We start from the raw sequence: 26,946 nt of genomic DNA on the forward strand, positions 1-26,946 counted from the left end.
AATAGCTATTACTACATTGCAATTTTGTATCATATGCAATTTTTTGAAATCATGATGTTCTCAGTCTCAGCCTGTCTCCTCCAGAGACGAAACTCCACCGACTGTGAATCAGTTGATCCTGAGATGTCTTTCACTCCCCATTCTCACTGCGATGTCTGATAGAATGGAAGAAAAGGTCTCGTGTCTTTACGGGATCGCGAATATTGTGAACGGGTGTTTTAAGTTGCATATAGCCGGAGGCAATCATGTTGTTCGCACCTAAAAATTCAACTAAGCATGATGACTTCTCCGCTTTTCTTCACCACTCCATCTTTCTTTACTAGCCAGTCAAATCCTACCGACAGTCCAGATGAGAGCGCCATTACTACGGATAATCTAGACGAGGGCTCAGCATCGTCGACATCCATATTCAACACCATGAATCTCGGAGATTATCCAGTGTTATTTTTCACCAGCCCCTCAAATCCCACTATTACCACAGATACATCAGATGAGGCCACCGTCACTACAGATAAACCTGGCGACCCCACCATTACCGCGGATAATCCAGACGAGCCCATCGTTAGTACGAATAAACCAGACGAGGACACCGTTACTACAGATAAACCAGACCAGGACACCATTGCCACGGATAGTCCAGACGAGTGTTCGGAACCGTCGAAATCCGTCGAGGCGAAGAAAATCGGGGATCGTACAATGTGGCTTTTCACCTATCACTCAAAGCCCACCATTATCACAGAAAAAACATACGAGGCCACCGTTATCACGGATAGTCCAGATGAGCGTTCAGCACCGTCGCCATTCATATCCAATGTCAAGAAACTTGGAGTTTTCACCCCCCACTCCAAGCCCGCCATCAGTGCTATAGATAAACCCGACGAGCCCATCGTTGCTGCGGATGAACCCGACCAGTCTACTCCTACGGACAAATCCAACGAGCCCATCCATACTACGGATAAACCAGACGAGTCCTCCATTCCTATGGATAAACCAGACGAGCCCACCCTTACTACAGATCCAGAGGAGCCTACCGTTACCACAAATAGTGCAAACGAGCATTCAGCACCGTCGGGATTCACAGTCAAGATCAAAAAATTCAGAAAGCATTCTAGGTTATTTTTTACCCGTCATTCAAAGCGCACCGTCACCACAGATAATCCAGAAAAGCGTCCAGTGCCGTCGGTCATGCGCAAGAAACCCCGAAACCGATCAAAGCTATCTTTGGTTAAGAAGAAAAGTCAACCAAACGATCGTTCGCACGATATGTATACCGTCGCTACGGAAGAGCTCGAGAATACTCTCCACCAACTCTCCGATTACACGCGTTACCCCGCCGAGTGCTTGCCACGCCGCAGAGATACTGCGTTGGCCAGCAAAGGATCGTTTAAGAAATCTCTGCCGAGTCGATCGTCATCTTTAGCATCATTTTACACGGCACCGTCCCATCTAGAAATTGTTGTTGACGGTTCATCGAGGGAAAGAGAAGAATGGGTCGCATGGCCATGGCCATTTTTCTCCGTTTCGTCGTTCCTTTCACGATTTTCTTGATCCTCTTGGGGGTGATTTGGACAGATTTCACATAGACATTTCATGATTTTCTTTTTCGATAGTCTCAGTATTGTTAGCAGCGAATTTTTATTCCTTTGAAGATACTTAGATACTGACGCCGTATCTCGCACGCATTTAGATTGTACCCATTAGATAAATTTAACATAGGCCATCAGTCTTTGCGGTGATTCTTCAATACACAGTATCAAGTGCATTGCAAGGACAACAAAAGGAAGCGTGTTAAAGATATGACACTCCTGCAACCAGAGAAACGCGAACTTGAAAACCAGCGGCTAAAGCACATACGACAAGTGCCCTATGATCTTCTTCCTCTTGATCCCGACGAGGAGGAGGATGAACGACTTCTGCTTCGTCGTCGCTTTCGTTCGCGACCTCGGAATCGGCTAGACGATTCCGAGGAAGCCGACTCCGAATCACTGTCAGAGCCAGACGACGAGTCCGAATCCGAATCTAAATCTGAAGTTGAATCTGAAGAAGAGCTTGATCTTGCCCTGCTACACGATATGAGCGAGTGCTGGACTCTCTGACGCAAAAATTACTCGCCTCTTCTTCCGTTTTGAGCTCCCAGCAGCAGCAGCAGCAGCAGCAGCAGCAGCAGCATTCTCCTTCTCCTTCCTCTCCTTCTCTTTGGTAGCTAAGATCTTATTGGCAGTGCCTTTCCTGCTGACAGCCGGTCAGCTTCCACAGCGCAAGAGAAGGGTTGGCCACCTACGGGTTTTTAAACTCTTCCGGCACCTCCACTGAGGGCTTTCCCTCTGCCTTCAACTTGGCCAGCACACGGGGATTCTCCAATTGCTGTGTCCTTGACGGTCGCGATACGTACGGGCGGGAGTTCTTGCACTGATATGTGAAATGTCCTCTCCCTAGGCACTTTTGGCATATAGTAGACGAGGTCGCACTAGGGTTGTTGGTTGAGCGATGATGCGGGGCATATTTGGACATGATGGTTCGGGTCAAGGAAGCAGTTAGGGTTAGGGTCTATTTAGTTTATTTTCGAGTTAGGACCGCGACGCGTTGATTCTTCGTGGGTACTTCTTCGTTCTTATCCACCACCATGGGCGGTGGTGCATTTACCTTCATCGGCCCTTTTCCTCGTCTCTCCCGAGACCTTTACGCAGCTCTTAAAGCGCGCCATACTGCCGCACTTGGCATCGTCTATACCCAAGTCTGCACCCCCATCGAGGCGCCAGAGAAACAAGACCACGGGGATATAGATTTTCTGGTATATTCACCAGAAGCCCTCTTACCGTCGCATGACACTGTCAAAGGGCTGCTTGGCGCTGCACATGTTCTGCCAATGCCAGGACCACGAACGTCGAATTATGCTATCGCGATCCCGGAAGATGAATTTAATGCCCAGATGCATGAAGGGTGGTACCAAGTTGACGTCCATGTCTGTGGGTCTCCTGAAGAGTTTGCGCGTGTGAGATTCTTTCATTCGTACGGTGATATGGGCATGATCCTCGGTCTGGTCGCACGGCATTCCGGATTACATCTCGGCGTACACGGGCTGAAAGTATGTTTTCTCTCGTCGTACAAGGGCTTGTTTAATCCCTGTACGTAGTACCCAAATCCCCCGAATCCAGGCATCATGCTGTCAACCGACTTTGACGTTATTGCTGACTTTATCGGGTGTGATATGAAGCGATATGAACAAGGGTTTACTACAAAACGAGCCTTGTTCGAATGGGTTGCAAAGTCGCGCTTCTTCACCCCCCGCATGTTTGGCAAGAGGGACGCGGAAGGTGGTAAAATAAAACAGGACAGAAAGATGTACTGGGAGTTTGTCGCATGGGCGCAAAGCCAACCAAATTCATCCAGTAACGAAAGTCCTGCCGAGAGACAGTGCAGGATACGCGAAGAGGCTTTGCGTCACTTTGGCAAACAGATCGTGTTGAACGTGCAGATGAATGAGATCACAGCAAGGTCCAGATTGAAGGCCGTATTTAACGGAAAGATAGTCGCTGAACGAGCTGAGATGGGTACCCATTGGCGTGGTGTAAAGATGATAATGGATCGTGTTAGGGAACAATGTGGTGGCGGCGACGAATCTGTTCTGAAAATGCTTGACAATGAAGAGGATGGAGAGAAGAAGCTCATGCAAATGGTCATTCAAGCTAGAGAAGACTTGGGTTTTAGTAAAACTAACGACATTACCTCAGGAAACTAGCCGATTGGAATACAAATAGCCCACAAAATGAGATGAATGTTTTTCAGACGTCTTGGCGTAGAGATAGCATGTCCCGTCCGCGAGAAAGGTTTGTTGTATTGACTTTGTAGTGTATCACGAAAGTGATGGCTGACCCAATGCTGGCCTCGGACCGCGCAAGTTCAACGTTGGTTTTCAAAGAGTCGCAGGAGAATGTCAGAGATGTAGGCAAACGTGGTATCATCATTAGAACTAAAGAATCCAAAACTATATGTACACGTCCACAGTGTACGGCGGAGAGTTGTTTTCTCAGCATATATCGAGTGATGATGCCTTGGAGTTCATGATTAGTGCTACGATTAGTCTGTCGAACCAAGTCATCAGATGCCACGAGACGAGGGACAGAAGAGATTGGCTACGTACCCGTACAATCCTAACACTTCTGCAAAAATGAGTATCAAAACCATGGAAACAAACACTCTGGATTCGTGAACATATGCTCGTACACACTGCCTCAAAAGACACAATGAGTAGAATGACGTGGAGAAGGACACAGGAACGCACAGAATCCCCAACAATCCCAATGGCATAGCCAGCTGTAAGGCCTGTGAATCCACAAGCGAGACCGGCGCCGAGGTGAACGAACCCGGCAAAGAGGGGGTACCCATTCGGTTTCACTACGAGAAATCAGTCGACGTGTACAACATCAGCAGACGCATACCCACTATCCCCCGATATTAGCACGGACACCACAAGTCCATACACGGCAATAATTCCAGACATGACGACTGGTATAAGGGACTAGATGATGCAGCTCGTCAGGAAACAAATTCGCCGAGTGCCTAGCGACCAAAGCACCTTCATTATGAGTTCAGGCTTGAAAGTACCGAGACCTGCAATTCCAATCCCAGCTTTTGCTGTTCCAAAGGCAGCACCGACGGCTAGACAGTACGCTGAGAATTGGGTGTCGCCATGTTAGCGGAGATACACGTACTGCTGAATATCATCTAAAGGACGTCAACGCCAAGACACAAACAAAATAAGAATTACTCACGGCTGAGGCGACGCCAGCGAAGCCAAAGAATGGCGCATACGGTGGACACACGGACATGACGGAGGAGACGCGATGGTGGTGCTTGGCTGGATCCTTTCCTCCTGACATTGGCTGTATTTGGCTGGACCGTCCCCGCTATTCCTCTGTCCGGCGTCGCGATGAACGTCGCGCGTCGAGCATTCAGCACCACCACCACCGCCTTCTCCCGGATAGGGAAGACACCTATATCCATTCCTCCCAGTGTAGCATATTCCCAGACACTCGACGCTCTCACCGTCACCGGCCCGCTCGGGCAAGCCTCCATTACACTCCATCCGTTTATCACCCTTACCCCCAGCAAGGACCCTGCCGCACCCAGTCTCACCGTCTCTATTGCCGACCACGACGAAAAAAGGCAGCGCGCGATGTGGGGCACGACGCGCACGCTGATAGCCAACGCCATCACTGGCATCACGGAAGGTTTCCAAGTTCTACTTTACCTCGTCGGCGTTGGGTATCGGGCCGCTATGGAAGAAGACCCACGGGGGACAATGGATGGGGGTAGCGGGAGGAGGTTCAACATGAAACTAGGATACTCTCATACGGTGTACGTGCCGGTGCCGCCGCATATACAAGCAGAGGTACCCGCACCGACGAAGATTGTACTGAAGGCCACGGATAAACATGAACTGGGACTGTTTGCTGCCAAAGTGAGGAGCTACAGGCCGCCGGAACCGTATAAGGGCAAGGTTGGTGTCCGTCTATCTGGTCTACGCTCGTACTGATTTTTTTGTAGGGAATATTTATTGGCCGTGAGACGATGAGGATGAAGGCAGTTAAGAAAAAGTAATCTCTTCGAGACGCCATCTTCTCTCTCCATACGAAATTAGTTTCATAATTCGATATTGAATCCGTTGTCAATATTTCGACTCGACTTCAAAGGACTAGCCGTTGTCTTACGGTAACATCGCAAAGGCTGCCTATATGCTCATCCCTTTTTTGACTACTGGGTTCCAAACTCGCTGGCAATCACAAGTTTCGGAAGTCCTTCTTTGAATAGACCATGTCTTGCGAGCAGCCCGCAAGAAGACAGGAACCGACCGGTATTTAGTAGAGCTCTTTTTTGAAGTCGCATTAAAATATCTTGGTACAGTGTGGACCAAACAAGACGGATTCAAGAAGGATCATGGCTGGGAACACAGACCCCTATTTGACTGGACACTATCTCACGGAATTACAGACCTACAACCAAACTTATTTTCATGATGGAAACGGCAGACCCGAACCCTGCAGTTCATCAAATCTATTACGTCCTGAGAACTGTGCTTGCGCGTGCATTTAAAGGCTAAAGAGGTTCATTGGACTTTGAATCTTGAGTCGCACGAGACAACCTTTTATCATAAGTTTCTGCACCTCTAAATTACTTCTCTCGGTGAAAGACAGACGGTATGTAAGCTCGTTTCAAGTCCCATTTCATCCATCAAGAAGCCAACGGCAACCAAGGGAGCTCAAAGTTGAAAACGTATGGAAATGACAGAAGCATCTTTGAACGTACCTTGGGAGCACGGGAAGGACGACAGGATTACTATCGGCGTGCCTACACCCAGGTACTGCTATGGCGGTAGGGGTTCAACAGGCGCAAGTATGTTTCTCCGTAAGTGTCAAACACTGGGTTCTGGAAAGGGCTGATATCTTGTAAACTCGACCCAGTTCGCACCCTCAATGCAGTCGTGAAAAGAGAGAAAATCTTGATTGGTGAAAGATAAACATCACTCATCATTTCCATTTCAACTTTGGTACATCCTATATCCGTCCCGACTGTACCTACTACCTGGTCGTCGTTCCTGACGCCCGATACTTCATATCATACTTATAAAGGCGCAACGGTTGATGCTCGATGGATTCATTACCTTCCATCATGTCGCAGGATAAACTGGACTCTGATATCGAGGCCAAGGGATCTCCGAATGACTTACCACCAAAGTCTGAGGTCCGGGCCACTGAAATCTCGATCTACTTGTATAAAGAGCTTGGTTTATCGCCGGGAGTATAGCCTTGGCCGGCTTCCCGAGGTCTGTTCATCTGTCTTCACGTAAATATTAATAACTCTGACCCTTTTCAAATAGTCCCTTTCCGGCTACGATGTACTTCCCTGCGATTCCTCGCTTGACCCAGATCTTCCACGAACCAACTGATCGATTGAACCCGACTTTGACCATTTTTCTGGTAACTCAAGCTGTCTGTAAGTCCTTCTCATTGAAATATCCGCGTGAGTTGCTCGTTGATTTAGCATTTTCCAGATCCTATGCTATGGGGTCCATTTTCAGATAGATTCGGTCGAAGACCATCCATTAATTTATGCTTTGCTATATTGATTATCTCTTGTATCGGTCTTGCCCTGACACCTACGGACGCGTTCTAGCTTCTGTTGCTGCTACGATGCATTCAGTCCGCGGGGTGTACTGGAACGTTTGCGCTAGGTTGGGGAACCGTTTACATCCCTCAGACTGATGCACTGTGTTGGAATCTGCGAGAGAGTTCGAGCAATCCGGCATTCCGGCATGCTGAGTAAGGAAGGAATCCGAGGGAAATTGAAGGAATTAGGTAGAAACTACTAGAAAAGGAGTAGTCTAGTATAAATACGAGAAGTCAATGGGGGAACTTCTCAGGAGTTTGTAACCCAAAGACTAAAGGTCTTACAAGCATGTACTCTGGATACAGTTCAAATCTCAACACACTGAATCTCATTTAGGTGCTGGTGTGATCGCTGACATAACTATCAGGGCCAACCGCGGCACATTTTTTGGTGCATTCAACGTAGGTCCTATGCTTTCTCCCGGCATTGGCCCCGTCGTCGGAGGTCTACTTTCCCAATATCTTGGCTGGCGGTACATTATTTAGTGCACTTATTTTATATATCTGATTCGGAATAACAATGTCCTTCACAGCGCAATCTTCTGGTTTTTAACGATATTCTCCTCCGTCTCGATGCTCGTCATTCTGGGGTATGTACTCTGACTCTTGGTAAAGATTTTCCTGGCAATGTATACAAGTTTCTACCAGAAACGTTACCCTGCATTGTGGGTAACGGGAGCATCCGACCTTCATTCATTTATCGAGCTTTGCTTCCTGTTGTCGGGAAGGGGCGCATGACTGAGGACTCCCAGCTCGTGCAGAAACCTCGCCCCAAACCGTTCCGGAATCCGTTTTTACTCTTCCTGAATGCCGATGTAGTCGTAGCGACTTTCCTCACAAGCGTAATATTTGCCATGCAATACCGCATATCAAGAACCCTCTCCAATGCCTATACAATCCAATATCCTTTTTCTCAACAGTGCCAATATTGGCTGTGCTACTTACTCGATGGATTAGGCCTGGTGGGTGGTACGATCATTAACGGGAAACTGCTGGATATGGAATGTCGTCGCAGTCGCGCCAGAGCTGTCCGTGAAGTCACAGAGGACACGCTCGACTACAGGGAACACCATTCACGGTTTTTCTGTTCTCAGCGTGTATTTTCGGTTGGGGCTGGTGCATCGACAGATCAGTCTCTTTGGCCGGACCATTGTTATTCCAGATTGCCCGTGCGTTTTCTGTTTCGCATCAGTGCTAGGACCTTGCTCACGATGTATAGTCGGATTTTCTTCCATTTGCGTGCTAGATACTACAACGACACTCATGATTGATCTCGTCCCCGACCAGAGCTCTGCAGTAACTGCTTGTGTATGTCGTCTGATCCGTCATTGTACGCTCTCTTGCTCATCGATATTTGCCTTAGACCAATTTCTTTCGCTCAGCGGTTCGCTGCCATTCTAGTCGCATTCCAAGAGAAAGCCATCAAAAATCTGGGCTATGGGTTGATTTGACGTTTGTAATATTTGGATGCATCTATGTTTCAATGGCTCCGCTGGTGTTTTTAGAGTTAAAAATTGGCCTCACTTTTCGTGTTCGAAGATTAACCAGGGCATCGGAGGTGCTGAAGAATGAATACAGGCGTACTTAGATGTACTAGGAAGGGTATTAACTATGCAATAGATGAAATTAGACGAAATGTCGACAGCTATAACAAAAGCCAATAAATTATGTGCGCGTGTCCAATGATAATGGGAAGTGAAACCAGATGATGCAGTGCAAATGAAGAGAATCTAATTCAACCTCGGTCTATTTGCCGATGGTCCTGCCCCGTGATTATCGTCCCCACGCCGCTATAGATTTATCAGTGAAAGACAACAGTAGTTTGGACACGGTGCGTGCCTTCTTTGGAATGAATATTGAGGTCTCTTTCTTCTTCTTCTTCTTGTTGTGAGGTGGAGGTTTCGGAGGCCCTTCATCATAAGGAGATGATCGTGACTGGTGCAGTGGTTGCGGTTGGGTTGGAGGCGGCATTTCAGTGCTAGATACTTTCCGCTTAATACCTTTGGATAGTTCAGTTTCACTTCCCGCAACCTGACTAGAGCTTTTGAATGTTGACGACCGGTCTACAGCAGCCTTGAGTTGCTGAGGAGTCACCAAGTTCGATGGGATCGCTGGTGCTAAAGCGGCTAGGGCTTTCGAAGAAGACTTCTTCTGGACCAGGGTGCTTTGCTGTTGTTCGGTGTCCGGCGAAGTAAAGTAATTTACATCAGCCTGTTGAATATACATTAGCTTCAGATACGTAGAAGAGGAAAGCAACTGTACATCAATAAAACAGTTCCTATCTCGAGCATCGATTACAATCTGCGTCCAGAACCCGTCGCTCCTCTCGAGGGTCGGCGCATGTCCCACAATGAAGACACTGGATTTGGCTCGAGTTAGCGCAACATTCATTCGTCTTACATCTGTCGAGAGTTCATACAGGCATTTCAAAATAAAGTGATGCGAACGTACCAGCCAAAAAACCTACGCTCATTACCCCCGGCCCGGCCCTCACACACGAAAGTATGATCACATCCTTCTCTTGTCCCTGAAAGCCGTCGACCGTGTTGAAAGCTACCTTGTTCGATATCTCTCTCCCAAACTCCTCTTCAAATAGCCTACGCAGCTCGAGGACTTGGCCCCGGTAAGGAGTTATGATGCCCACCCGAAGGTCCTCCTTATCCTTGAACTGCTTTATTAACCGATTGTACAAAGCACGGACAACTCGTGCCTCAGAAACATTCTTGTAAGTCTTTCCCCTAGCGCCCTCCTCTCTCGAATTGGCGACGTTGAAGAATTTGTACACACCGAATTTTGACGATTTGTGCCATGGTTGAAAGGTATTTTTGTCCATCGATGGGCCATCAAGAAGACGGCCATTGTAGAATAGGCGACTGGGAAGACGGCTTATCTCAGGGTGCATCCGGTATTGTATGCTGCAGATGACATGAATCAGATTAACTTATCAGGAGAGCAAGGCCCTTACCTGAGAAGATGAACGGCTTCCGGTCTCGACCGCTGAAGACGAACAAAGAGAGACTGGTTATACATGTACTTGGTCGCCTGTCAAATCAATCAGCTCCAGCTCTGAGAAAAGTAACTTGAATGCTGACTTCTGTCGACAGCACGGTGGGTGGTAGCTGCTGGGGATCTCCTACCATCACACATCTTGTACACCGATACTTCAACGGGATCAAGGAGCTCAGTTCTATGGCTTGGGCAGCTTCATCGATGATGACCATATCAAAATCCATCTGCTGTGCCATGTCCCTGTGGCCTGCACCGCTCAAGGTGGTACATATGACATCAACTTCAGCCATGACCTCATCTGTAGCTCTACGTCGATTGGTATCCATTAACCTCGAATCCGAACGTCCTTGATCCTTGACGCTGTCCAACCGCTGCGATATGGCCGTTCGACGATTGTTCAATTCACGGATTTCTCCGTCCAAGCTATGTTTTCTGGCCACATTATCGCTCACTGAGTCCAACTCTGTTTGCTTGAGGGTCTTCTGCGCTTTGATGTTTGCCAGCTCCGTCTGAAGTGCAGCTAGCTGGTTTTCCATATCCTTCAGCGGCTGTGCCTTGTTACCCAACTTCTCGTCTACCAAAGCATCCAATGATGCGTCTTTCACCATCGGCGATATAGAATTTATGGCGCCCGTACGCACGACTTTGATAGGCATAGGGGTTTTCTGTGATCCTCGATAACCCTCTTTGAGGCGATAAACAATCTCATCGATGGCAGCGTTAGACGGGGCACATAAAAGGATCTTTGGGACGAGAGGTGGTGGTTTTCCAGGATGGGTAATTGGTCGTGGTCGCCGAGATATAGAAGCAGCAATAAGACCGCAGATCGTGGACGTTTTCCCAGTGCCCGGGGGTCTGCAGCAAAGATATCAGTCTCAGAGGAAGATAGAAAAACAATATAAACAGACCCTTGAATCAGAACAAATCCTTTAGTCTTCAAAGCGCTCTCAATAGCAGCGGCTTGAGGTTCATTGACTCGATACATTTGCATTGTCCGTTGGATGTCCTTAGGGTCCACTGACGGCGGAGGGGCAAGCTGAGGCCACAGTATAGTGTCAACATTATCGTAGTAAGGAAGAGTGACGAGAGCAGAATATTCGCGATGAATGGTGCTTAAGCTGAAAGACAATACCAGTTAGGAGTAGCAAAATAATTCCCACAGTCAGTAGATACCTGAACAACTTGGCAAGCTTCCAGATAGTGTTAATTTGGAGTCCATGATCGTTTCCGTCGGCCACAATACGAAGTCGACAAGCGAGGCCAGAACTGCTTTGCTTCGAGCCACTCGCTTTGGCCATGATGGATTTGTTGCTTTCACGGCTTTGGAGAAGAATGACGTCACTGTCCATTAAGTACCAGTCCTTCTGAACTCCTTCCTGGACAGCAACTTCAATATCGACCCAGGTGTCACTGTGGCTTCTTGCACTGATGGTACAGGAATAGAACTCGAGAGCATTCTGCTTGGTATCTTCGATTTGGGCCCACAACTCGTGTAACAGGAGAGGCTCAAAGATTCTTCCGTAATGCGCAGAATCGGTGAAGTTGTCTGGTACACGCATCGGCCGTAGATTTTCGCCCGGAGGAATAGGTCCTTGATGGCTGTAATCCCACGACAGAAGAGCACGATGAAGCCCTGATACATCAGGATTCATCCTCGCGGACAATCGCCGCTGTGCATCTGCTTCGCGCTGCTGTCTCAGCCGTTCTTCCATGGCGTTCTTTCCAGTTGCTACATCAATGGTTTTGATTTGACGGCGTTCGGGTACTTTCCGTATCTTCGGCAGCTGGCTCAGAGCTTTCTTCTTGTCAGCCATAGAACGTAAAATAGCGCCTTGAGACTCTTCCTCGCTCTCTTCCTCGCTAGACTCTGAGTCATTTCGAGAAACAGTGGTGGCTCTAGAAGAGCCTCCATTCGTGGAACCGTCGCTGGGGCGTGCGGGAGGGAGCTTCGATGAGCCGGCCAGTGAGGTAGAACCACTCGGTCTGCGGAATTTTGGGATGGCAACAGTTTGGTCCAGTAGTAGTTGGTCTTTCTCGCTGAAATAGGATGATTTTGGGGGCTTGAAAGGCTTGGAAGGCTTTGTGGAAGTTGAACGCGAAGGAAGGGCTGCTTTGGCAAGATTTTTGCCATCACTGCGTATGGCCTTGACAGATTTCCCTTTGTTCTTGAGTTCCCATTTCTCTACGACCTCCACGTCGTCATCATCGTCGTCGTCGTCGTCAGTGGAGATAAGGATAGGCTCCGGCTTAGGAACAACCGGTACAATTTCTGTCTCTTTCTCTTTTTCATCCTCGAAAGAAACGAGGATAGCTTGTAGCTTGCTGAGCTTACTCGGTGACAGACGAGTGCGAGGACTATCCGGTGTATTACTTTCCCGTGCCTCTTTCAGATACCGCTTCAACCTATCAACGACGTCCTTCTGGGGAGCGACTTTGTTCTCCTTGAAGCAGATAAAAAGAGATTCAATGAGAGTAAACGATTGATGCAAGAGTTCTTCATCCGTGAGGCGTAACCAGCGCGTCAGTTCCGTCAAAATTTGCTGCATGTCGTTCAACATCCGTTTGGTTATACTGCTCTGCAACCGTGTAATAATGGTGCTTGCCGCCGATTCGAATGCACCGCGCTCTGCTAGCATTTCGCGCCCAAAGATGAGGGCATCCCGCATCCAGACAATCATCTCTTCGTTGTCATAATATCGTGCCCATAAAGGTGTACGCTTAAAAATGAGCGCTAATGTTTGGTTCATGGAGGTCCAGAGCCACGGTAACTGTGACGCGGGACCCTGAGGATCGGAGGAACGTAAGAAGCGGGCATTGTTGAGAAGCCCGTTCGGAGTTGCGCACAAAACCTCCATGATATCGGTCAAGCAACGGACGAGCGACTTCGACTGACTGCACGTCTCGGGGACGGTATACGAATGGTCTCTGAAAGTCGACAGGTATTCAAGGATTCCTTCCAACGTCGCATCTGGATGATTTCCTAGCAGAGCGCGGAAACAGTCCATACGTACATCAGCATCAAACGCCAGGCCCACCACGGTCTGTCCAGCTAACTGCAGGTCTTCTACGGGAGAGAGCATCAGCTTAACAACACTCTTGACGATCCCCGGTCGCTGAAGAACTTCGAGAGCAGACGATGAGGAGTTCCGATCAGAATAGTTTGAAATGGAAGCAAGAAAATCTGTTTTGACGGCAGCCAGAAATGTGTTTACTTCTGACAGAAGATTCGAACCTCTTGAGATGCTCGCAACTTTACGAAACGCAGCTTCATTCATGCGATCCAAATGGGCGACTTGGGCCATAACGGGCAAAATGACTACGATTCCTTCATCGTAATTGATCTGCAAAGCAGCAAATGTTCTCTTCCATATGGAATGTCTGAGATCCAGCGACGCAAAGTTTGACCGCGCTTTTTTGGAGGCTAAGGCTTGAGCAAGACTTGACACAGCATTGAATATGCCGGACAGATCCTGACTCATGATGACTGTAATCAGATCTTGTGTGTCTGTGCGGGCCCCCTTCCATTCCACCCCGGCGTACAAACTGGAGAAGGCCACGGACACCAAAGTCTCAGCGTGTATTCCCAGAACATTTGTTATCGCTACGTGATGATCGTCCTTCTTCTGCGACTTGAGAAACTAGAATGATGGTGAAGGAACGCAACGTGTAACTAATTGAATGCTCACCTTGGCGGCTAACGACATCACTAATGGACGGGCATCTCCAAAACGTTCTACTTGGAGCTCTTCACATACATAGTTGGCCATTTTGGCAACGACTTGCGCATATATGGCCGTGTCATGTATCAATGAAAGGTATTCCACAAACCACGAAAGAAACCACATGTTCCTCTCTTTAGGACACTCTTCAAGCAATCGAGTCATTCCTATGTCGTTGTCCTTGACTGAATCGAATATGACTTGTGGATATTCAGGACCCTCGCCAAGCCATAACCTAACGCCTAGTCGCTTCATAACAAGGGTGAAACAACGCAGAATGACTACGAATTCTAGAGCGCAATGTTGACATAAGGGTTTGATTGAATGCAAAACACTACTAACCAGGTCCTCGGTCAGACAAGTGCCTAACGACAAGACGGCGCATATCGATATTTTGTGAGGTCACGTAGAGCAGTTCCTCGGGGGGTATCAACCGTAGTGCGTGAATGAATCCATCCCAACGAGTTGAGTTATCAGATGAAAGCGTATCGAGCAGTGCTTTGGAGACTTTGGATAATGTCCCGGGAACGAGATCTGTATTGCCTGAGAAGACGTGTGCGAGGATGTCCAAAACACGATGATATGGTCCACTGAAAGATTCTTTTGACAATGGAATCTGTGAACATCTGGCAAATTGGGCTTTTGCCCACTGACGAACACGTAAATTCCGATGCATAAGCAGAATAAACATGCCCGGAGGAAAAGGGTCATTTGGCCAGCCGGCCAAGGGTTCCTCTGGGGTATGCTTATCGATGATTTCGAGAATAGCATCATCTTGGAAGATAGCGAGATTGGCAACTATGCGATAAACGACGCCAACGGGTACATTGGACAGCAACTTCGGAGTGGCAGCTGGTCCTGCAGTAATCCCCATACCAGACAAATTGTCCAAAACAGATTGGAGCTCCCATTGCTCAAATTTAGAGAAGAAAGCCTCTTTTGTTTCCTCGGTAAACGCAGCGAGATACCTAGTTGTCAAGTTAGAAATGCCAGTCGCGAATCAAGGCAATGTAAGCGAGCTCACGTAGTCCTGGAAGAATATTTTGCCCGCTCCAGTCCACAAGCACAATCGGCACACCTCATCACGCACACAGATAGTCTTTCCTTCCAAGTCAGCACTAAGGGGCTGGTATACGCGAATAGTCTGATGAGGAAAGTTGCAGCTGCGATGGTGGTAGTAGTGGCCCGACCACAAAACCAATGGATATCTTCCCCATCCTTAGACACGCCCATGAGGTAGTTGTATACCGGACCCAGGACGTTGTCGCCGAGGTTGTTGCTGTCGACGGGACTATCGCGAAGTTTGTCGAGGACATTTTGGACCTGCGTCGCTGAAATGGCCCCAGCCATGATAAACGAACAAGAATGAAGAGAGGACGCTGTAAAATAGCTATGGCGTCGTCAACGTTGCTTCCGGCATAGAAAGGGAGCGAAGGTGGTACTGGCAGTGAGAGTCGCGAGTAATTTTGCGCGCGTGCACGTGAACGCAGGGTTTCTGAAATTCAATATTATTTATTCTAGTAATTTATTCAGAGACATTAACATCAATCTGCGACCATGGATCCTCACGATTTGGAGAATCTAAATACGGCGCTAGACCATGAAGCCCAACTTCGAGAGGTGAAATTAGATGCCTCTGGCGGTCTGGACTTGCCACAATACTTTCCTAGAAAATCAAGGAACAAGTTGTCGATCTCGACAAGAAAGCGCGTACGATGGTTGGGATGCTCAACAAAGTCCATTCGATTCCGTATTCCCAAGGTGCAGCATCTGATATTCTTCCAATGTACTTTTCGACCTCATCCGATTCTAGTTGCCGGGTTGGTAGATAGCGTGTATCTTGTCCTCAGAAGTACCAATGCCCCACACACTGCTTTAGCGGACCTTGTCCCTCCCAACCAATTTTGGAGATGGAAAGACATGTGGACAAATTCACTTCGAACCAGCGTTTTTGTAGCCGCTTTCTTGGAATATCTATCCAAGGGAACCTTGATCTCACTGGCGTCGACATCCGAAGCCCTTGGAAGTGAGTCATTTTTGTATTCGGCAGAACACATTAGCCGACGTTTCGTATAGTCCTTGATGAATGGAAAGATCGTTTCACCCTGCCCATTGAGGACTATTTACACGGGCTAATTACGCTTGTGAACGAGTTGGTGAGGATGTGGTTTGTCTTCAACAATCCGTGTCAACTGACTGTCACTCCAAGTCGCGATTGGCTGTCAATGCAGTCACTTTAGGTAATTTCCAGGAGCCAGTCAGAATATCTATCTTCGTGAAAGATATATTCGCCGGATTTACAATGGTAGTGCCTGCTTTCCCTCATGCTTGCATCCTGATCATGTTTCTCCACAGCTAAATCTGAAAAACGACCAACTGCGTCGGAGGTTCGACAGTCTAAAATATGATATGAAGAAGGTTGAAGAAGGTGTGCTTCGATCTTCAGTCTCATATCCATTGCTTACAGCCCACCCAGTCGTTTACGACGTTTCCTTACGGAAGCTGGCGCAACCTCCGGACCCACCGTCTGGTTGAGTTACGATACTTTTGTTTCAATCCGTAGTCTGTTCTCCGTTTTCTTTCCCTGGCGCTTGTAGTGGGTCTTTGTTTTATCTCCTAGTTTCTACCACGACTCTCGGGTGATCAGGCTTCCCAGTAACAGACTAGTCACTTACTATACGTGACGCCCGGAAGGTGTGTCGTCTAAGGGGTAAGATGGTACCCATTACTCGGACGAGCCAGGGCCCTGATCATGGTCATCTGCACGATGTACGAGTCGCCAACCAGTCTGAATGGCAGTCACAGAGACTTCCATACTTCATTGAAAATTTCTTCACGAACCTGATGAATTACCACCAATGATGCATCCATCTTCATACATTTTCTGGAATGTTCAGGGTTTCACTTGGTAATTTGCAACGGCTCGGGTTCGAACTAGTGTACTTCATGCGTCATCAATTGTGTTTGGCCTTCCAAGAAAAACAAGGGTTTGCGGAGTTTAAATACCCAATCGGGCAACCTGAACGTTCACGTAACGCTGTTCTCTACCAAGTGATCAAACGTACTTCGTTTTCACTTGATGCGCTATCCACGAGACTCAGGCTGCATAACGGTCTCATAGCGAGTATTTCATGGATAGAAAGCGAGGCGTAGCAACGCGCCCTGCCGCTTCCGAAGGTAGGTTGCCTCAAAAAAGTAACTGATTTAAGCTGCCACTAAAATGCGCGTTCAGAAATTGAGTTCTGGAACCACGCCAGAACGTCTTTGTTAACGCTGTCCAGTATATACACCAATCCTGCCACTGCAGAAACAATCGGTCGTGTGAACCGGCTGATCTCCGCGTGGCCAAGTGACGACACTGTGCCGTCCGAGGGTCTGGACGGTGTCAAGACGATATATAAAAAACTGAACACAGGACTAAAGGATATAGAAACAGCATCTAATAATGAAGTCAAGTAGGTAGATTTTTGAGGACTCTTTCATGCTCGTTATTCACCCTTGGTTTTCCAGAGCGATCGACCAAACCCTAGATCAGATTGGTATACTCATTGCTCTGAGGCAAGCTACAGAAACCGGTAAGTTCTTGTTTCACCTATAGCCGTTAGCCACTCCACCGAAAAATATGAGCACAGCCGCGGACAAACGAAATAAGCGGCCTAATAGAGGTCCGTCACCGTCTTCGACTCCTACCCCAGCAGGTGTTCCTCCCGCGTCTGGCACTACGCGTGGTGTTTCAATTACTCTACCGCCTCGGAACTCTGCTGGAACCCCGCTCTCGGTCGCCGTTTCCCGTGAGAAAACCCGCAGGGAGGGTATAGCCCGACAATTACCCCTTCGAGAAGGCCGAACTATTGCGTTTCACCCTCCTCCTAAACCTATCAAAGACGCTGACCAGAGCGATTGGATACTTGCTGTCATCACGAGGTGTATTAACGCCGACAAGCACAAGTATGCCCCCAATTGGTAGGACTTGACTGGAGCTCATGAATCTCTCGTTCTTAGGTATGAAGTCCGAGATGTCGACGACGAGAATACAGAGTAAGTGACATTGCGGCTCCCTTGGCCCACTATCTCTCACTTGCCTTCCCCAAACTAGGACGTACCCTACGACGCTGAAATCGATTATTCCTCTCCCGGATCCAAATGCACCTACAGGGACCCCGGAGAGTATCTCCGTGTGTCCCGAGTACGGCAAGGGAACTATCGTGCTGGCCCTTTATCCTGACACAAGCTGTTTCTACCGGGCTGAGGTAGTTACTCCTCCCCGGGACATGCAACCAACCGGACGGGTGTGTTCTCTTTCTGATGAGATGACGTCTAATTGACTCATCCACTCAGTCGTATTTGCCCACCTACGAGCTAAAATTCGAAGACGACGAAGAGCAATCTCAAATAATAAGTGCGCAATACGTCGTCGAGTTTCCTAAGGATTAGGATTATTTACAGTTTTACGATTTATGTTGCATTGTATCATCATTGTAGGTAGGATACCCTTTTTTGGAATTTGATGGGCCAATGGCGTTGTTGGGCCCCTGGTGTAAATATCTGGACCGAAAGACTCTTAAAGTGTTTATATGTAAGTGTGAGTTCGTCAGAAGAGAGGAATAATTCTAGTGTATCATCTATGGCTTTGAGAGTTGCCCAGGAGGGAACCATCAGTAAATGCTGTTTCACCCGAAAACTTTGATTCATAACGTGGTTCCTGCCACCCTCCAACTTGGCGCTGAAGGTGTATCTAGCATAAGCATCAATATCTGATTATACAAGAAAGAAGGAGCCTCGAGCCGCAACCTTAGCGCCTGCAGTATTACCGACTGTGGGAAGTCCGTGTGGGCAATAGGTTTCGACTGGAAGGCGAAAGCTCAGACGCGTTTTGTCACGATAGCTGTATGGCGCTCTACTACTCAAACGCCGCCTGGTTCAGATTTCGAGCAAGACCTTGCCATGACTGTTGGATTGGAAGAAAATGATCCTGCCGTTAGGGATTTTTGGAGAACTTTCGTCGTACTCCATCCATCGCTCGTGATGTCATCCTGCATTTCAGCTCCGTCTCTTTTCGCCTTGCTTCCTGCGTGTGAAGTCTGAACACCTCTAGTACTAGGCAAGCTGTAATACAACGTGTAGATAGGGCCGACTACGCCAACTTTGCAGTAATCATCATACACTCAAAATCTGCCAAAGTCATTGACTTGTCCGGCGCAGAAGAGAAATTTTCGAGCATTTCGATAATCTTATGTATCCAATGTATAAGAATGACGGAAGAAAAGCAGGACCGGAAGGAATATACCTCTTCAGCTTTCAGTTTTTCATTGAGCAATTTTGCGACACGTTGGATGTCGCCGGTCATTATTTTCTGGCGGGGCAAGTCCTCAGGCGTAGCGTTAGGGAAAAAGAGCGCAAAAGTTTCTAGGCAAGTTTGCTTTTGTCTTTCGGTCAACTGTTTGGGCTTCGTAGAATCCGAATCAGAGTCCGAGTCGCACGCACGGGCAGCAGTACGTGTGCGCCGACGCGATGGGGCTGAGTCCAGATAGTCATCATCTGAAGCATTATCTGATTCCTCCATATCAACGTCCACCGCCTGATAGTCACTCCCTGGATCACTGACTGGACGGGAGATCGCGTCTCCATCGCTATCTGTATATTCTTGGGCATAGTGTTCGAGCAAGATGGCACAAACAGCGCGCCAGTCATCCAAACTGACAGACAATTCTGTGGACACAATTGCACCCTCATCCCAACCCGATGCAGCTTGGCGAAATATGGTCAAGACTTGTTCGTCATCGGGAGGCAGGTCAAGGAGTTGCAGAGCAGATGGAATGGATGAAATTGGAATATTAGGAATTTGAGACGCGTCTATCTCATCTTCTGCTTCGATTAGGACATCCTCGACAAGAAATCCGCCGCCTCCGGACGAACTAGGAGATGCAATTTGTTTGTTCTTCTTCAAAGGTGGGGCCTCGATGAGATGAAGGGAATTTGCAGTGGAAGTGTACACCTTGTCGATTCGACGCTGAAGATATCGGGGAAGTACAGAGAAAGCTGAAGCAGCCATGATTGTTACTTGAAGGACGAAATTGGAAGCTGTGCTTGAGTTTGGCTTTAATTACGCTGGCGCTCGGCATCTTGGTGACGTCACCCATTCGTCACTGGGGGGTTCCAGTATGTTCTCGTTTTGTGTGCTAGAAATGCCGTATTTGTGAGTCCGGTGAGGTATAAAAGAGAGAGATTTCCGTGTTTTCAGACAGCAATATTGTCCCCAAAATGTCTATCACTAGACAGCTGTTTCGTGAATTCCGCCCTCTCTTCCGAATGCTCGAGGAGCCTATCACTCGTGCTCCTACCTCATATTCCTTGAGGTCTCACCCTTTCTTCGATGACCCCTTTTTCTCATCCCCAGGTTTTGGCCGACCTGCTGTTGATGTGACAGAGCAGGGCAACAAGTATGTCGTTGAAGCTGATCTTCCTGGTGTCGCGAAGGAGAACGTCGAGGTTCGAATTGGCGAAGGAGGTCGCAGCCTTACTATCGAGGGAAAGGTAGTGAGCAAAGCACCGGAACTGGAGCCAACGCAAGCCTCTGAAGGCGAACAAGCGTCTTCTACAGAAGGCATGTCTTCTTAGTTTACAATGTTTTCACTTGGCTGATAATATTGCGTTTGTAGTCACTAAAACCGATGCTCCCAACCAAATTTCTGCTGAAAGGCAGTTCTGGAGTAATTCTTCATTTACTCGTACCGTCTGGCTGCCCCGTCTAGTCGACAGTAACGGTGTTTCTGCACAGCTCAAGGATGGTGTTTTGACCGTGACCATTCCAAAGGCCGAAGACAAGGCCAGCGTAGTCGTACCTGTGCAGTAGAACATTGTTTTTTGTAGTATACTTGTATAGTAGTATCCTTTGTATCCCAAAATCTGTATTTCCCCACTCATGCAACGCGTGATCCTCAGGTCGGAGCGAAAACGGCGAAAACGGATTTGGGATGTCGGCTTACCGCCCTACGTCGCGTGGACCAGATTTTCACTGGGCCAGTATTTTGATCTCCCGCCTTTGTAACGTGTCGCTTTTTCCGTCCTTCCTCCTTCCGGTCTTTCCTCATCCACCACCCAAAATTCTGTCTGCTACTGTCCCCATGGCCTCCCACCACCCTCCTATTCCTCTTCTTCCGGCTGAGCTGATCCTCGTTGATTCAGATGTCGAGGCAGAAGTCGACCAGCTCGATTCTGATACAGAGGGTCTTGACGAGCCTGATGTCAACGGCGCTTCAGCCTCCGCGAACGACACCATGAGCGGTGCTCGGAGCAGCAGACCAGTTGGACAGACTCTTTTGCCCGGTACGAAGTTGGAAAATATCATATCGGCGGACGGTGTGTATGTTTCATTCTCTGTCTCGGTTTGTTCGCTGGACAGTAATCAGGAGTGACGGGGAGTCTGTCATTATCGAAGGAGGCCCTCTTCGTACTGTCCATCGCTACTGTATGCGTCTTTCGTCGCTGATTTTTTGACCCGAGAAATAGTTAACCTTCTATACAGGAAGAGTTCATAAAACGACTCGCCCAGGGTGGACTACGGCAAGCTAACTCTGAACGACGGTCTGCCGTGCAGTACCAGGATATGGGTGCGTATCGGACCTCGCTGTGAAGTCGAGTGCAACCCTAACAGTGCATACATCCAGCTGCTACGACTCTTCAATACCAAGAGTTCAGATTTCTGCAAGGCGTGTTCCGCATCCTCTTCTTTTGCGTCAGTCAAATAACAATCCATGTCTTCTAGATACGATCCCTACAGCCATATCCCTGGCTGATGCTATATTTCTCCGCGAAGAGATGGAGAAGCAACTTTTTGACGAAGAACCTCCTCCTCTCAAACCTTCTACATCTACCGTGAACTACACATATCCTGTCATCCCACCACTTCCCTCTACAACCTCCCAACCTCTGAATGTGTCTTCCAAACCCAAGGGCAAGAGTCGCATGGCGAACGGAAGGGAAAAAAGCAATGGCAGCTCCAGCTGGGCTAACGGAAGTTCCAGTCATAACGAGTCTACCTTCAACGAGATTCCTAACTTCCTCCTGGATGCCAGGCCATGGTGGCACTACTGGCCTAAAAAGCCTGCTGAAGTGCAGAACGGACTTGGGGAGACACGACCAAGCATACCTCATGATCCAACAGGTGCAGGGACCTCACCCCTGCCCACTTGCCCGCGAGTGGACGGAGCCAATGCTTCACGGCCAGGTACTCCGAGCGTCACTGAAAGTCGGAGACGATCTGCCTCTCCCCGTCCTAGCCAGTCACAAACCCCGCTAAGCGAAGAAATATCACCAGAACCTAGACAAAATATCAGCGAGATACGAGGAACCACTGCTGATTCCTAGTTGGGTCTTCTGGCCGTCTCACGAGACCCTAGAGATTTGTCTGTAGGTTGCTGAGGCGCTGTAGTTGTATTTTTTGTTAGACTGGTTACTGTACACGAGAGTCGGTAATTGCACAGACAGCAGGTAACTGTGTACTAGGGTGGTGTTCGTAATATCGTTATTAGAAGAACGGGATAGCACCCTATTTATCATTTCTACAATATATCTCAGTTTTGCGCACAGTTTTCGATGATGCTGCCGCCTTAAGTCCAGAGTCCCGAAACCCTCCTTGAACCAAATGAAGACGTCCTTCGCCAAGTAGCGCCGCTGACCTTATGTACAAGATTCGAGGCATTCTGATACGGTCGATCGGCCTTCTCCGCAGTACATAGTATCCAGTACACGAGCGGACCACGATGTTGTTTCCTAGTTATCTAACACGCTGTTAGAGACCAGGATGGGAGAAAGTTGTGGTCAAATTTATCAATCACGTCTCGGAACCTCACCCAAATGGTACGTTCTGTCGTCAAAGCAAGCCTCGCCTTAGGGTTAACATTGCGTCAGATCTGGATTCATATTCCTAATGATAGACCATTGAGACAGGATGGGTCGAAGCAGACTGTACTTGAGAGTATCATCGAGAAGAAGACAATGATCAACTTGATCCAAGCCTTTGCTGTTTCTGTCAAGGTACTTCTTACCGAGTAACCCTGTTACTACTTTCCTCTAATCCTTGTTGGGATTGGATAGCACTTCCTACGAGGCGAGACGGGGGTCTACTATGAAGATCTCTACCCTCATCTCGTTTTTGCCCCAATTTGCATCAGAAGCGGCAACAAGCTACACCGGTGATGACGCTGCGCCTCCAAAAAGATAGAACTTGCCAATGGTGCTGTTGCTCTCGCTGCCACCGACGAAGAAGCTACAAAATCCATCTTTGTTGGCAAACTTTCTTGGGGTGTTGATGACGAGCGACTAGCGACCGAGTTCGCTGAATGCGGCGAGGTCGTTTCTGCCCACGTTCAGCTTGACCGCAACACGGGCAAGTCTCGTGGATTCGGATACGTACACTTCACCTCGGCAGACGCAGTGGAGAAAGCACTAGAAATGTCTGGTCATGAGATCGACGGACGTGCTATATTCGTCGACAGATCGCAACCCCCCTCTGCAGATCGCACGGCTGGTCGAGCCAGGAAGTTTGGTGATGAGACAAGCGAACCGAGCAGCACGCTCTTCTTGGGTAACCTCAGCTTCGATGCGAACGAGGACAACGTGTGGGAGTTCTTCAACGAGTATGGCGTGAAGAACGTCCGACTTCCAACGGACCGGGACACCGGGCGCATGAAAGGGTTTGGATACGTTAAGTTTGAGGATATTGAGGATGCGAAGAAAGCATTTACCGCCGCGCAAGGTCAGGAGATCGCTGGTAGGACTATCCGGGTTGACTATTCGCAACCGCGTGATGCTTCTGGTGGTGGCGGACGTGGAAGAGGTGGAGGCCGTGGATTTGGTGATCGCGGTGGACGCGGCGGCGGTAGAGGGTTTGGTGATCGTGGCGGACGTGGTGGTGGCAGAGGATTTGGTGGCGACCGTGGCGGACGCGGTGGAAGGGGCGGACGAGGAGGATTTAATCCTCGGTCAGGCGGTATCATGCCTTTCGAAAACAAAAAGATCACATTCTAAACCTGATTTTCATCTTGCATCCATGCTGATTATGTTCATTTTTTACTACCTCATTGTCCTCATGCTGTTAATGACCAATGTCTAAGACATTTACATGGATGAAACATGGTTACATTCGGTGAATTCATACGAAGTGATACAGAAAGGAAGTTGGATGGACCATCAATACAAACTACCCGATGTCTGTGTTGTCTGAGGCTTTGGGACTGGCAGAGGCTAAGAATATTGCCTTGTCCGCGTCGTTCAAGACTTCTTCAAGCTGAGCCATGACCTCTTTTTCTTCTTCAGTGTCTTTGTGCTCCCAATACGTCCTGACGTAACGAACAAGTTTTTCTTTCGGTGTATTTTTTGCCTCGTAATCGTCAAATGCAATGAGCATACCGTTTCGACTCAGCCACCCTATGAGGTAATCAATATCAAACGAATCGGTGAGTGCTTTCTTCAAGGTTTTGGGACGGAGAGATTTGTAGATCTGGCACCAGCGCTGGAGTTTGGTGAGGATTAAAATGGTGGGATGGAGGATGGGTAAAGCTAAAATTTGACTGTGAGAAGAACAAGACAATATAGAGAGGGAAGCACTTGCTCGTTTCGGAGGAAACAATACATGGTATGTTGTAGACATGATCTACTGAATCTGGGAGACCAAGAGTTCCAGCTGAAAGTGTCTCGATAAGGACGTTGCTCTTGCTCCGGGAAAGAAGTTCAATTCCGGTGAACTTTGGACTGGACTTGACGGTAACTTCTCGGTCGTCAGAGAATGCATCCAAGTCCTGTATAGAGCCAATTTGTCAGACCAGATGTAGATATTGTACAGGTGATTGAGATACCTCAATGAAATAAAACTTAAGAATGTTCTCCATGAATCGTTTGTCAATCTCTGATACTTTCTCTCGCAGAGTCGAAAGGTCCAAGGCGTTTTTGGGGATTTCTATCAAAATATCTATATCGTATCTAACACAAGAACTGTCAGTCAATTATTTAAAGAGACCTTTTTTCCACCTATCTCTGTGTATCGTTCACTACCAAGGAGACGCCAAGCAAACCCACCGATGTAGGCATGACGAATAGTGAGGTCGGTCAACATACTGGAGAGTGTTATTGCTGCATGTTCTTGTGAGTCAAGGCTGGTAGTTATGTGGATTTCTTTGGGCGCCATGAGGATGGTTGATAATGTCGAACAATGGCAAAAGACGAAGAGAGGAGTTCTAGCACAGCCATCATCGGGCTGATATTTCCGCTTTCACGTGCTTTCAAAGTCCACATGATTCTTGGCGGCACAGGTTTCGGAACTTGACCACAATCCACGATAATGTCTATGCAACCATCGCACATTTCTCTGCCCAACACCATTCGCACTATTATGTTCCCCAGTTCTGACGCTAAAGGAGACATCAGTCCATTCTCCCTGCCTCCTAAAACATTGGTTGACTTCTCTCTGTGGATGTTGAACAGAGCTGGGATAGTCGTGACGGAGTGGCGGGCTTTACTATATAGGCGGATGAATGTGCCATTAGTTCCTTTTGTGAGTATTATTTCTTATCATCGTCCCTGTAGTCTAAACCTCTTCAGAACTTTTCCTACATCGTTCCCGATGATAAGCTGCAAGAGGCGTCAGAAGTCCTCACTTCCATGGGCTTACCGCTATCTGTGCCCGACCCGCTATATCTTTCCACAGGAGGAGACTTATTTGCAAAGGCCCTCCTTCACAGAATAACTCTATCAGCTAATCTCGGGCCAGCGCGGTTCATCCTACTCTACCCATCATCCTTTTGCCCATTTCGTCCTTCCGAGCTGGAGTCTGTCAATCAACCCCTCTTTGGTCTTGATTTTTTGTCTGTACCGCTCAATGTGCCAACCGCATCAGCGACTTACGCATCTCTTGTCCGTACTGTAGCCGTGTACAAGAGGCACAATGCCACGAGGAAGACGCTGTTAAGCGAGTTGGCTCAACTGGCACTCTATAACCTATATGACGGTGATTATGGGAAATATTCAGGAGACGAGGATGACGACGAAGAAAGCGAAAGGGAAATACAGCAGGCCGTCGCTGTTGTACGTGGGTGGACTTGGAATGCAGATGAAGAATGGATTGGTGATGCGCTGGTGGAAGTCGTTGCTACATCTGCATATCGTAATCTTCCATGGACGGACTGTTGAGGGTGCAGGCATTGGTTACAATATCAGGTAAGCTTTGCCACTACCGCACCTCGTCAATATCAGCTAAGCCCTAGATTTGCAGTCTGAGCAAGCTCATACCAGCCAGAGGAATACATATAGCAACTATCATGTCACGATCACGTACGGACATGTGTGGAGCCACGCCGATATTACTTGTTAGAAACCGGCCTTTCACAATTGAATGATGATGGTATATTTTTGCAGATAAGGGAAAGGATTGCCGATTTATTATTGCTGTAATAACGAAGCAGAAGCTTAGGCATCATTTTCGACGACTAGGTCTGCCCTGGCTTCTCGAAGAGCTATTGAGGGGCATAGAAGAGGGTGTTTATATATTTTTATTCTTTTTGTATGATTCATACAGTCAATGTTAATGAACATCCATTTCATAATGATACTGTACTACTCTGACTACAATGTTTGGCCCGTTAGGATCGAGGAATGTTGCGTCGCCTTCATGGTCGTCGATTAATTTCTGTTTTCCAAGTACATAAACTCTGTAAAAGGGTTCATGAGTAAGGGAAAGTTCTGTGCCACTTACAGTGGAATAAGAATGAAGGGCGGCGCGCTACATGTTCTCCGTATATGGAGTCTCTTATTCGAATCTTCCGTTCTAGAATCTTGGCTGTTATTGTGTCTGGTGGCGCTCGAACATTGGTCTTTCTTCAAATATCTAATCTCGATAATCCCTGGCTCTGATGCCTGAACTTTGTTGGAAGATACCGAGCACTCAAGTCATCGAACCGTAGTTTAGGTACTGTTGCTGTGAGTGCTCCACTTGCTCCTGTAGGTCGACTTACGACTTACGACTATCTGTTGCCCAGAAAACGCGATACGAGTCCACT

General features: G+C 48.0%; 15 protein-coding genes across 15 annotated transcripts; 10 read left to right on the forward strand and 5 right to left on the reverse strand.

Annotated features, from left to right (window-relative positions):
• The first annotated feature begins 85 nt into the window (after nt 1-85).
• Nucleotides 86-1,706, forward strand: BT62DRAFT_346469 (uncharacterized protein). The gene has a single exon (XM_043180585.1). It carries the CDS (start codon nt 277-279, stop codon nt 1,546-1,548), a length of 1,272 nt encoding a protein of 423 aa, XP_043036536.1. The 5' UTR covers nt 86-276; the 3' UTR covers nt 1,549-1,706.
• Nucleotides 1,632-2,535, reverse strand: BT62DRAFT_935357 (uncharacterized protein). The gene is made up of 3 exons (XM_043186921.1): nt 2,282-2,535; nt 2,113-2,229; nt 1,632-2,060 (listed from the first exon to the last, which is right to left on the reverse strand). Exons 1-3 carry the CDS (start codon nt 2,509-2,511, stop codon nt 1,865-1,867), a joined length of 543 nt encoding a protein of 180 aa, XP_043036537.1. The 5' UTR covers nt 2,512-2,535; the 3' UTR covers nt 1,632-1,864.
• Nucleotides 2,316-3,786, forward strand: BT62DRAFT_1078771 (uncharacterized protein). Its single transcript, XM_043179420.1, has 2 exons — nt 2,316-3,085; nt 3,134-3,786. The coding sequence occupies exons 1-2, from the start codon at nt 2,624-2,626 to the stop codon at nt 3,737-3,739; spliced, it is 1,068 nt and encodes a 355-aa protein (XP_043036538.1). The 5' UTR covers nt 2,316-2,623; the 3' UTR covers nt 3,740-3,786.
• A 147-nt stretch (nt 3,787-3,933) lies between these two features.
• BT62DRAFT_972796 (V-type ATPase) lies at nt 3,934-4,829 on the reverse strand (the record flags this gene model as incomplete). Its single annotated transcript, XM_043189088.1, has 7 exons — nt 3,934-4,082; nt 4,142-4,227; nt 4,283-4,395; nt 4,444-4,519; nt 4,577-4,659; nt 4,713-4,721; nt 4,769-4,829. 7 exons carry the CDS (start codon nt 4,827-4,829, stop codon nt 4,028-4,030), a joined length of 483 nt encoding a protein of 160 aa, XP_043036539.1. The 3' UTR covers nt 3,934-4,027.
• Nucleotides 4,830-4,930: 101 nt separating this feature from the next.
• On the forward strand, nt 4,931-5,601 carry BT62DRAFT_922161 (ribosomal protein L6; the record flags this gene model as incomplete). Its single annotated transcript, XM_043184384.1, has 2 exons — nt 4,931-5,500; nt 5,548-5,601. 2 exons carry the CDS (start codon nt 4,931-4,933, stop codon nt 5,599-5,601), a joined length of 624 nt encoding a protein of 207 aa, XP_043036540.1.
• Nucleotides 5,602-6,893: 1,292 nt separating this feature from the next.
• On the forward strand, nt 6,894-8,754 carry BT62DRAFT_982216 (MFS general substrate transporter; the record flags this gene model as incomplete). The annotated part of the gene is made up of 8 exons (XM_043189661.1): nt 6,894-6,993; nt 7,052-7,141; nt 7,504-7,639; nt 7,700-7,760; nt 7,805-8,194; nt 8,230-8,335; nt 8,386-8,474; nt 8,530-8,754. 8 exons carry the CDS (start codon nt 6,894-6,896, stop codon nt 8,752-8,754), a joined length of 1,197 nt encoding a protein of 398 aa, XP_043036541.1.
• Nucleotides 8,648-15,355, reverse strand: BT62DRAFT_953934 (uncharacterized protein). Its single transcript, XM_043188284.1, has 11 exons — nt 14,919-15,355; nt 14,237-14,862; nt 13,862-14,184; nt 11,349-13,813; nt 11,084-11,293; nt 10,259-11,030; nt 10,132-10,208; nt 9,618-10,081; nt 9,429-9,568; nt 9,006-9,377; nt 8,648-8,956 (listed from the first exon to the last, which is right to left on the reverse strand). The coding sequence occupies exons 1-11, from the start codon at nt 15,242-15,244 to the stop codon at nt 8,897-8,899; spliced, it is 5,835 nt and encodes a 1,944-aa protein (XP_043036542.1). The 5' UTR covers nt 15,245-15,355; the 3' UTR covers nt 8,648-8,896.
• Nucleotides 15,356-15,451: 96 nt separating this feature from the next.
• BT62DRAFT_953939 (Translin) lies at nt 15,452-16,832 on the forward strand (the record flags this gene model as incomplete). The annotated part of the gene is made up of 7 exons (XM_043188285.1): nt 15,452-15,514; nt 15,565-15,655; nt 15,708-15,920; nt 15,971-16,050; nt 16,104-16,199; nt 16,250-16,322; nt 16,371-16,832. The coding sequence occupies 7 exons, from the start codon at nt 15,452-15,454 to the stop codon at nt 16,427-16,429; spliced, it is 675 nt and encodes a 224-aa protein (XP_043036543.1). The 3' UTR covers nt 16,430-16,832.
• Nucleotides 16,833-16,913: 81 nt separating this feature from the next.
• On the forward strand, nt 16,914-18,442 carry BT62DRAFT_935363 (uncharacterized protein). Its single transcript, XM_043186922.1, has 7 exons — nt 16,914-17,071; nt 17,127-17,349; nt 17,405-17,469; nt 17,527-17,842; nt 17,897-17,932; nt 17,991-18,183; nt 18,233-18,442. The coding sequence occupies exons 1-7, from the start codon at nt 17,026-17,028 to the stop codon at nt 18,326-18,328; spliced, it is 975 nt and encodes a 324-aa protein (XP_043036544.1). The 5' UTR covers nt 16,914-17,025; the 3' UTR covers nt 18,329-18,442.
• A 264-nt stretch (nt 18,443-18,706) lies between these two features.
• BT62DRAFT_935364 (uncharacterized protein) lies at nt 18,707-19,969 on the reverse strand. Its single transcript, XM_043186923.1, has 2 exons — nt 19,182-19,969; nt 18,707-19,124 (listed from the first exon to the last, which is right to left on the reverse strand). The coding sequence occupies exons 1-2, from the start codon at nt 19,944-19,946 to the stop codon at nt 19,029-19,031; spliced, it is 861 nt and encodes a 286-aa protein (XP_043036545.1). The 5' UTR covers nt 19,947-19,969; the 3' UTR covers nt 18,707-19,028.
• A 107-nt stretch (nt 19,970-20,076) lies between these two features.
• Nucleotides 20,077-20,825, forward strand: BT62DRAFT_935365 (HSP20-like chaperone). The gene is made up of 2 exons (XM_043186924.1): nt 20,077-20,498; nt 20,554-20,825. The coding sequence occupies exons 1-2, from the start codon at nt 20,156-20,158 to the stop codon at nt 20,745-20,747; spliced, it is 537 nt and encodes a 178-aa protein (XP_043036546.1). The 5' UTR covers nt 20,077-20,155; the 3' UTR covers nt 20,748-20,825.
• Nucleotides 20,826-20,879: 54 nt separating this feature from the next.
• BT62DRAFT_935366 (uncharacterized protein) lies at nt 20,880-22,479 on the forward strand. Its single transcript, XM_043186925.1, has 5 exons — nt 20,880-21,253; nt 21,304-21,362; nt 21,420-21,504; nt 21,562-21,603; nt 21,660-22,479. The coding sequence occupies exons 1-5, from the start codon at nt 21,019-21,021 to the stop codon at nt 22,259-22,261; spliced, it is 1,023 nt and encodes a 340-aa protein (XP_043036547.1). The 5' UTR covers nt 20,880-21,018; the 3' UTR covers nt 22,262-22,479.
• Nucleotides 22,480-23,170: 691 nt separating this feature from the next.
• BT62DRAFT_904411 (RNA-binding domain-containing protein) lies at nt 23,171-23,923 on the forward strand (the record flags this gene model as incomplete). Its single annotated transcript, XM_043183565.1, has 1 exon — nt 23,171-23,923. A coding segment is annotated over one exon (753 nt), but the record flags the coding sequence as incomplete, so codon positions are not given.
• A 172-nt stretch (nt 23,924-24,095) lies between these two features.
• BT62DRAFT_1009651 (uncharacterized protein) lies at nt 24,096-25,007 on the reverse strand (the record flags this gene model as incomplete). Its single annotated transcript, XM_043177576.1, has 4 exons — nt 24,096-24,454; nt 24,528-24,693; nt 24,751-24,863; nt 24,923-25,007. 4 exons carry the CDS (start codon nt 25,005-25,007, stop codon nt 24,096-24,098), a joined length of 723 nt encoding a protein of 240 aa, XP_043036549.1.
• Nucleotides 25,008-25,214: 207 nt separating this feature from the next.
• BT62DRAFT_996204 (uncharacterized protein) lies at nt 25,215-26,229 on the forward strand. The gene is made up of 3 exons (XM_043190571.1): nt 25,215-25,445; nt 25,478-26,112; nt 26,149-26,229. The coding sequence occupies exons 1-2, from the start codon at nt 25,233-25,235 to the stop codon at nt 26,078-26,080; spliced, it is 816 nt and encodes a 271-aa protein (XP_043036550.1). The 5' UTR covers nt 25,215-25,232; the 3' UTR covers nt 26,081-26,112; nt 26,149-26,229.
• The last annotated feature ends 717 nt before the right edge of the window (nt 26,230-26,946 follow it).

Source organism: Guyanagaster necrorhizus, assembly GCF_019112545.1.
Source record: "Guyanagaster necrorhizus MCA 3950 unplaced genomic scaffold BT62scaffold_25, whole genome shotgun sequence".
Classification (NCBI taxonomy): Eukaryota; Fungi; Basidiomycota; class Agaricomycetes; order Agaricales; family Physalacriaceae; genus Guyanagaster; species Guyanagaster necrorhizus.

Excerpts from the sequence above, each read along its gene's own strand:
- BT62DRAFT_935363 (XM_043186922.1), top strand. The coding sequence starts at position 17,026 with ATGGATAGAAAGCGAGGCGTAGCAACGCGCCCTGCCGCTTCCGAAG. Across the intron at positions 17,072-17,126 it reads GCGCCCTGCCGCTTCCGAAG|AAATTGAGTTCTGGAACCAC; the intron begins GTAGGTTGCCTC and ends ATGCGCGTTCAG. Across the intron at positions 18,184-18,232 it reads ACATGCAACCAACCGGACGG|TCGTATTTGCCCACCTACGA; the intron begins GTGTGTTCTCTT and ends TCATCCACTCAG.
- BT62DRAFT_935357 (XM_043186921.1), bottom strand. The coding sequence starts at position 2,511 with ATGTCCAAATATGCCCCGCATCATCGCTCAACCAACAACCCTAGTGCG. Across the intron at positions 2,230-2,281 it reads CCGGAAGAGTTTAAAAACCC|GAAAGGCACTGCCAATAAGA; the intron begins GTAGGTGGCCAA and ends GGCTGTCAGCAG. Across the intron at positions 2,061-2,112 it reads AGCTCAAAACGGAAGAAGAG|GGCAAGATCAAGCTCTTCTT; the intron begins GCGAGTAATTTT and ends ATCGTGTAGCAG.
- BT62DRAFT_935364 (XM_043186923.1), bottom strand. The coding sequence starts at position 19,946 with ATGGCTGCTTCAGCTTTCTCTGTACTTCCCCGATATCTTCAGCGTCGA. Across the intron at positions 19,125-19,181 it reads AAAAACTGAAAGCTGAAGAG|ATTATCGAAATGCTCGAAAA; the intron begins GTATATTCCTTC and ends TGGATACATAAG.
- BT62DRAFT_996204 (XM_043190571.1), top strand. The coding sequence starts at position 25,233 with ATGTCTATGCAACCATCGCACATTTCTCTGCCCAACACCATTCGCACT. Across the intron at positions 25,446-25,477 it reads ATGTGCCATTAGTTCCTTTT|TCTAAACCTCTTCAGAACTT; the intron begins GTGAGTATTATT and ends TCGTCCCTGTAG.
- BT62DRAFT_953934 (XM_043188284.1), bottom strand. The coding sequence starts at position 15,244 with ATGGCTGGGGCCATTTCAGCGACGCAGGTCCAAAATGTCCTCGACAAA. Across the intron at positions 14,185-14,236 it reads CTTGTCTGACCGAGGACCTG|AATTCGTAGTCATTCTGCGT; the intron begins GTTAGTAGTGTT and ends ATTGCGCTCTAG. Across the intron at positions 11,031-11,083 it reads GGATTTGTTCTGATTCAAGG|ACCCCCGGGCACTGGGAAAA; the intron begins GTCTGTTTATAT and ends TCTTTGCTGCAG.
- BT62DRAFT_935365 (XM_043186924.1), top strand. The coding sequence starts at position 20,156 with ATGTCTATCACTAGACAGCTGTTTCGTGAATTCCGCCCTCTCTTCCGA. Across the intron at positions 20,499-20,553 it reads ACAAGCGTCTTCTACAGAAG|TCACTAAAACCGATGCTCCC; the intron begins GCATGTCTTCTT and ends TTGCGTTTGTAG.
- BT62DRAFT_1078771 (XM_043179420.1), top strand. The coding sequence starts at position 2,624 with ATGGGCGGTGGTGCATTTACCTTCATCGGCCCTTTTCCTCGTCTCTCC. Across the intron at positions 3,086-3,133 it reads TCGGCGTACACGGGCTGAAA|TACCCAAATCCCCCGAATCC; the intron begins GTATGTTTTCTC and ends CCCTGTACGTAG.
- BT62DRAFT_346469 (XM_043180585.1), top strand. The coding sequence starts at position 277 with ATGATGACTTCTCCGCTTTTCTTCACCACTCCATCTTTCTTTACTAGC.
- BT62DRAFT_935366 (XM_043186925.1), top strand. The coding sequence starts at position 21,019 with ATGGCCTCCCACCACCCTCCTATTCCTCTTCTTCCGGCTGAGCTGATC. Across the intron at positions 21,254-21,303 it reads AAATATCATATCGGCGGACG|GAGTGACGGGGAGTCTGTCA; the intron begins GTGTGTATGTTT and ends GACAGTAATCAG. Across the intron at positions 21,505-21,561 it reads CGTGCAGTACCAGGATATGG|CTGCTACGACTCTTCAATAC; the intron begins GTGCGTATCGGA and ends GCATACATCCAG.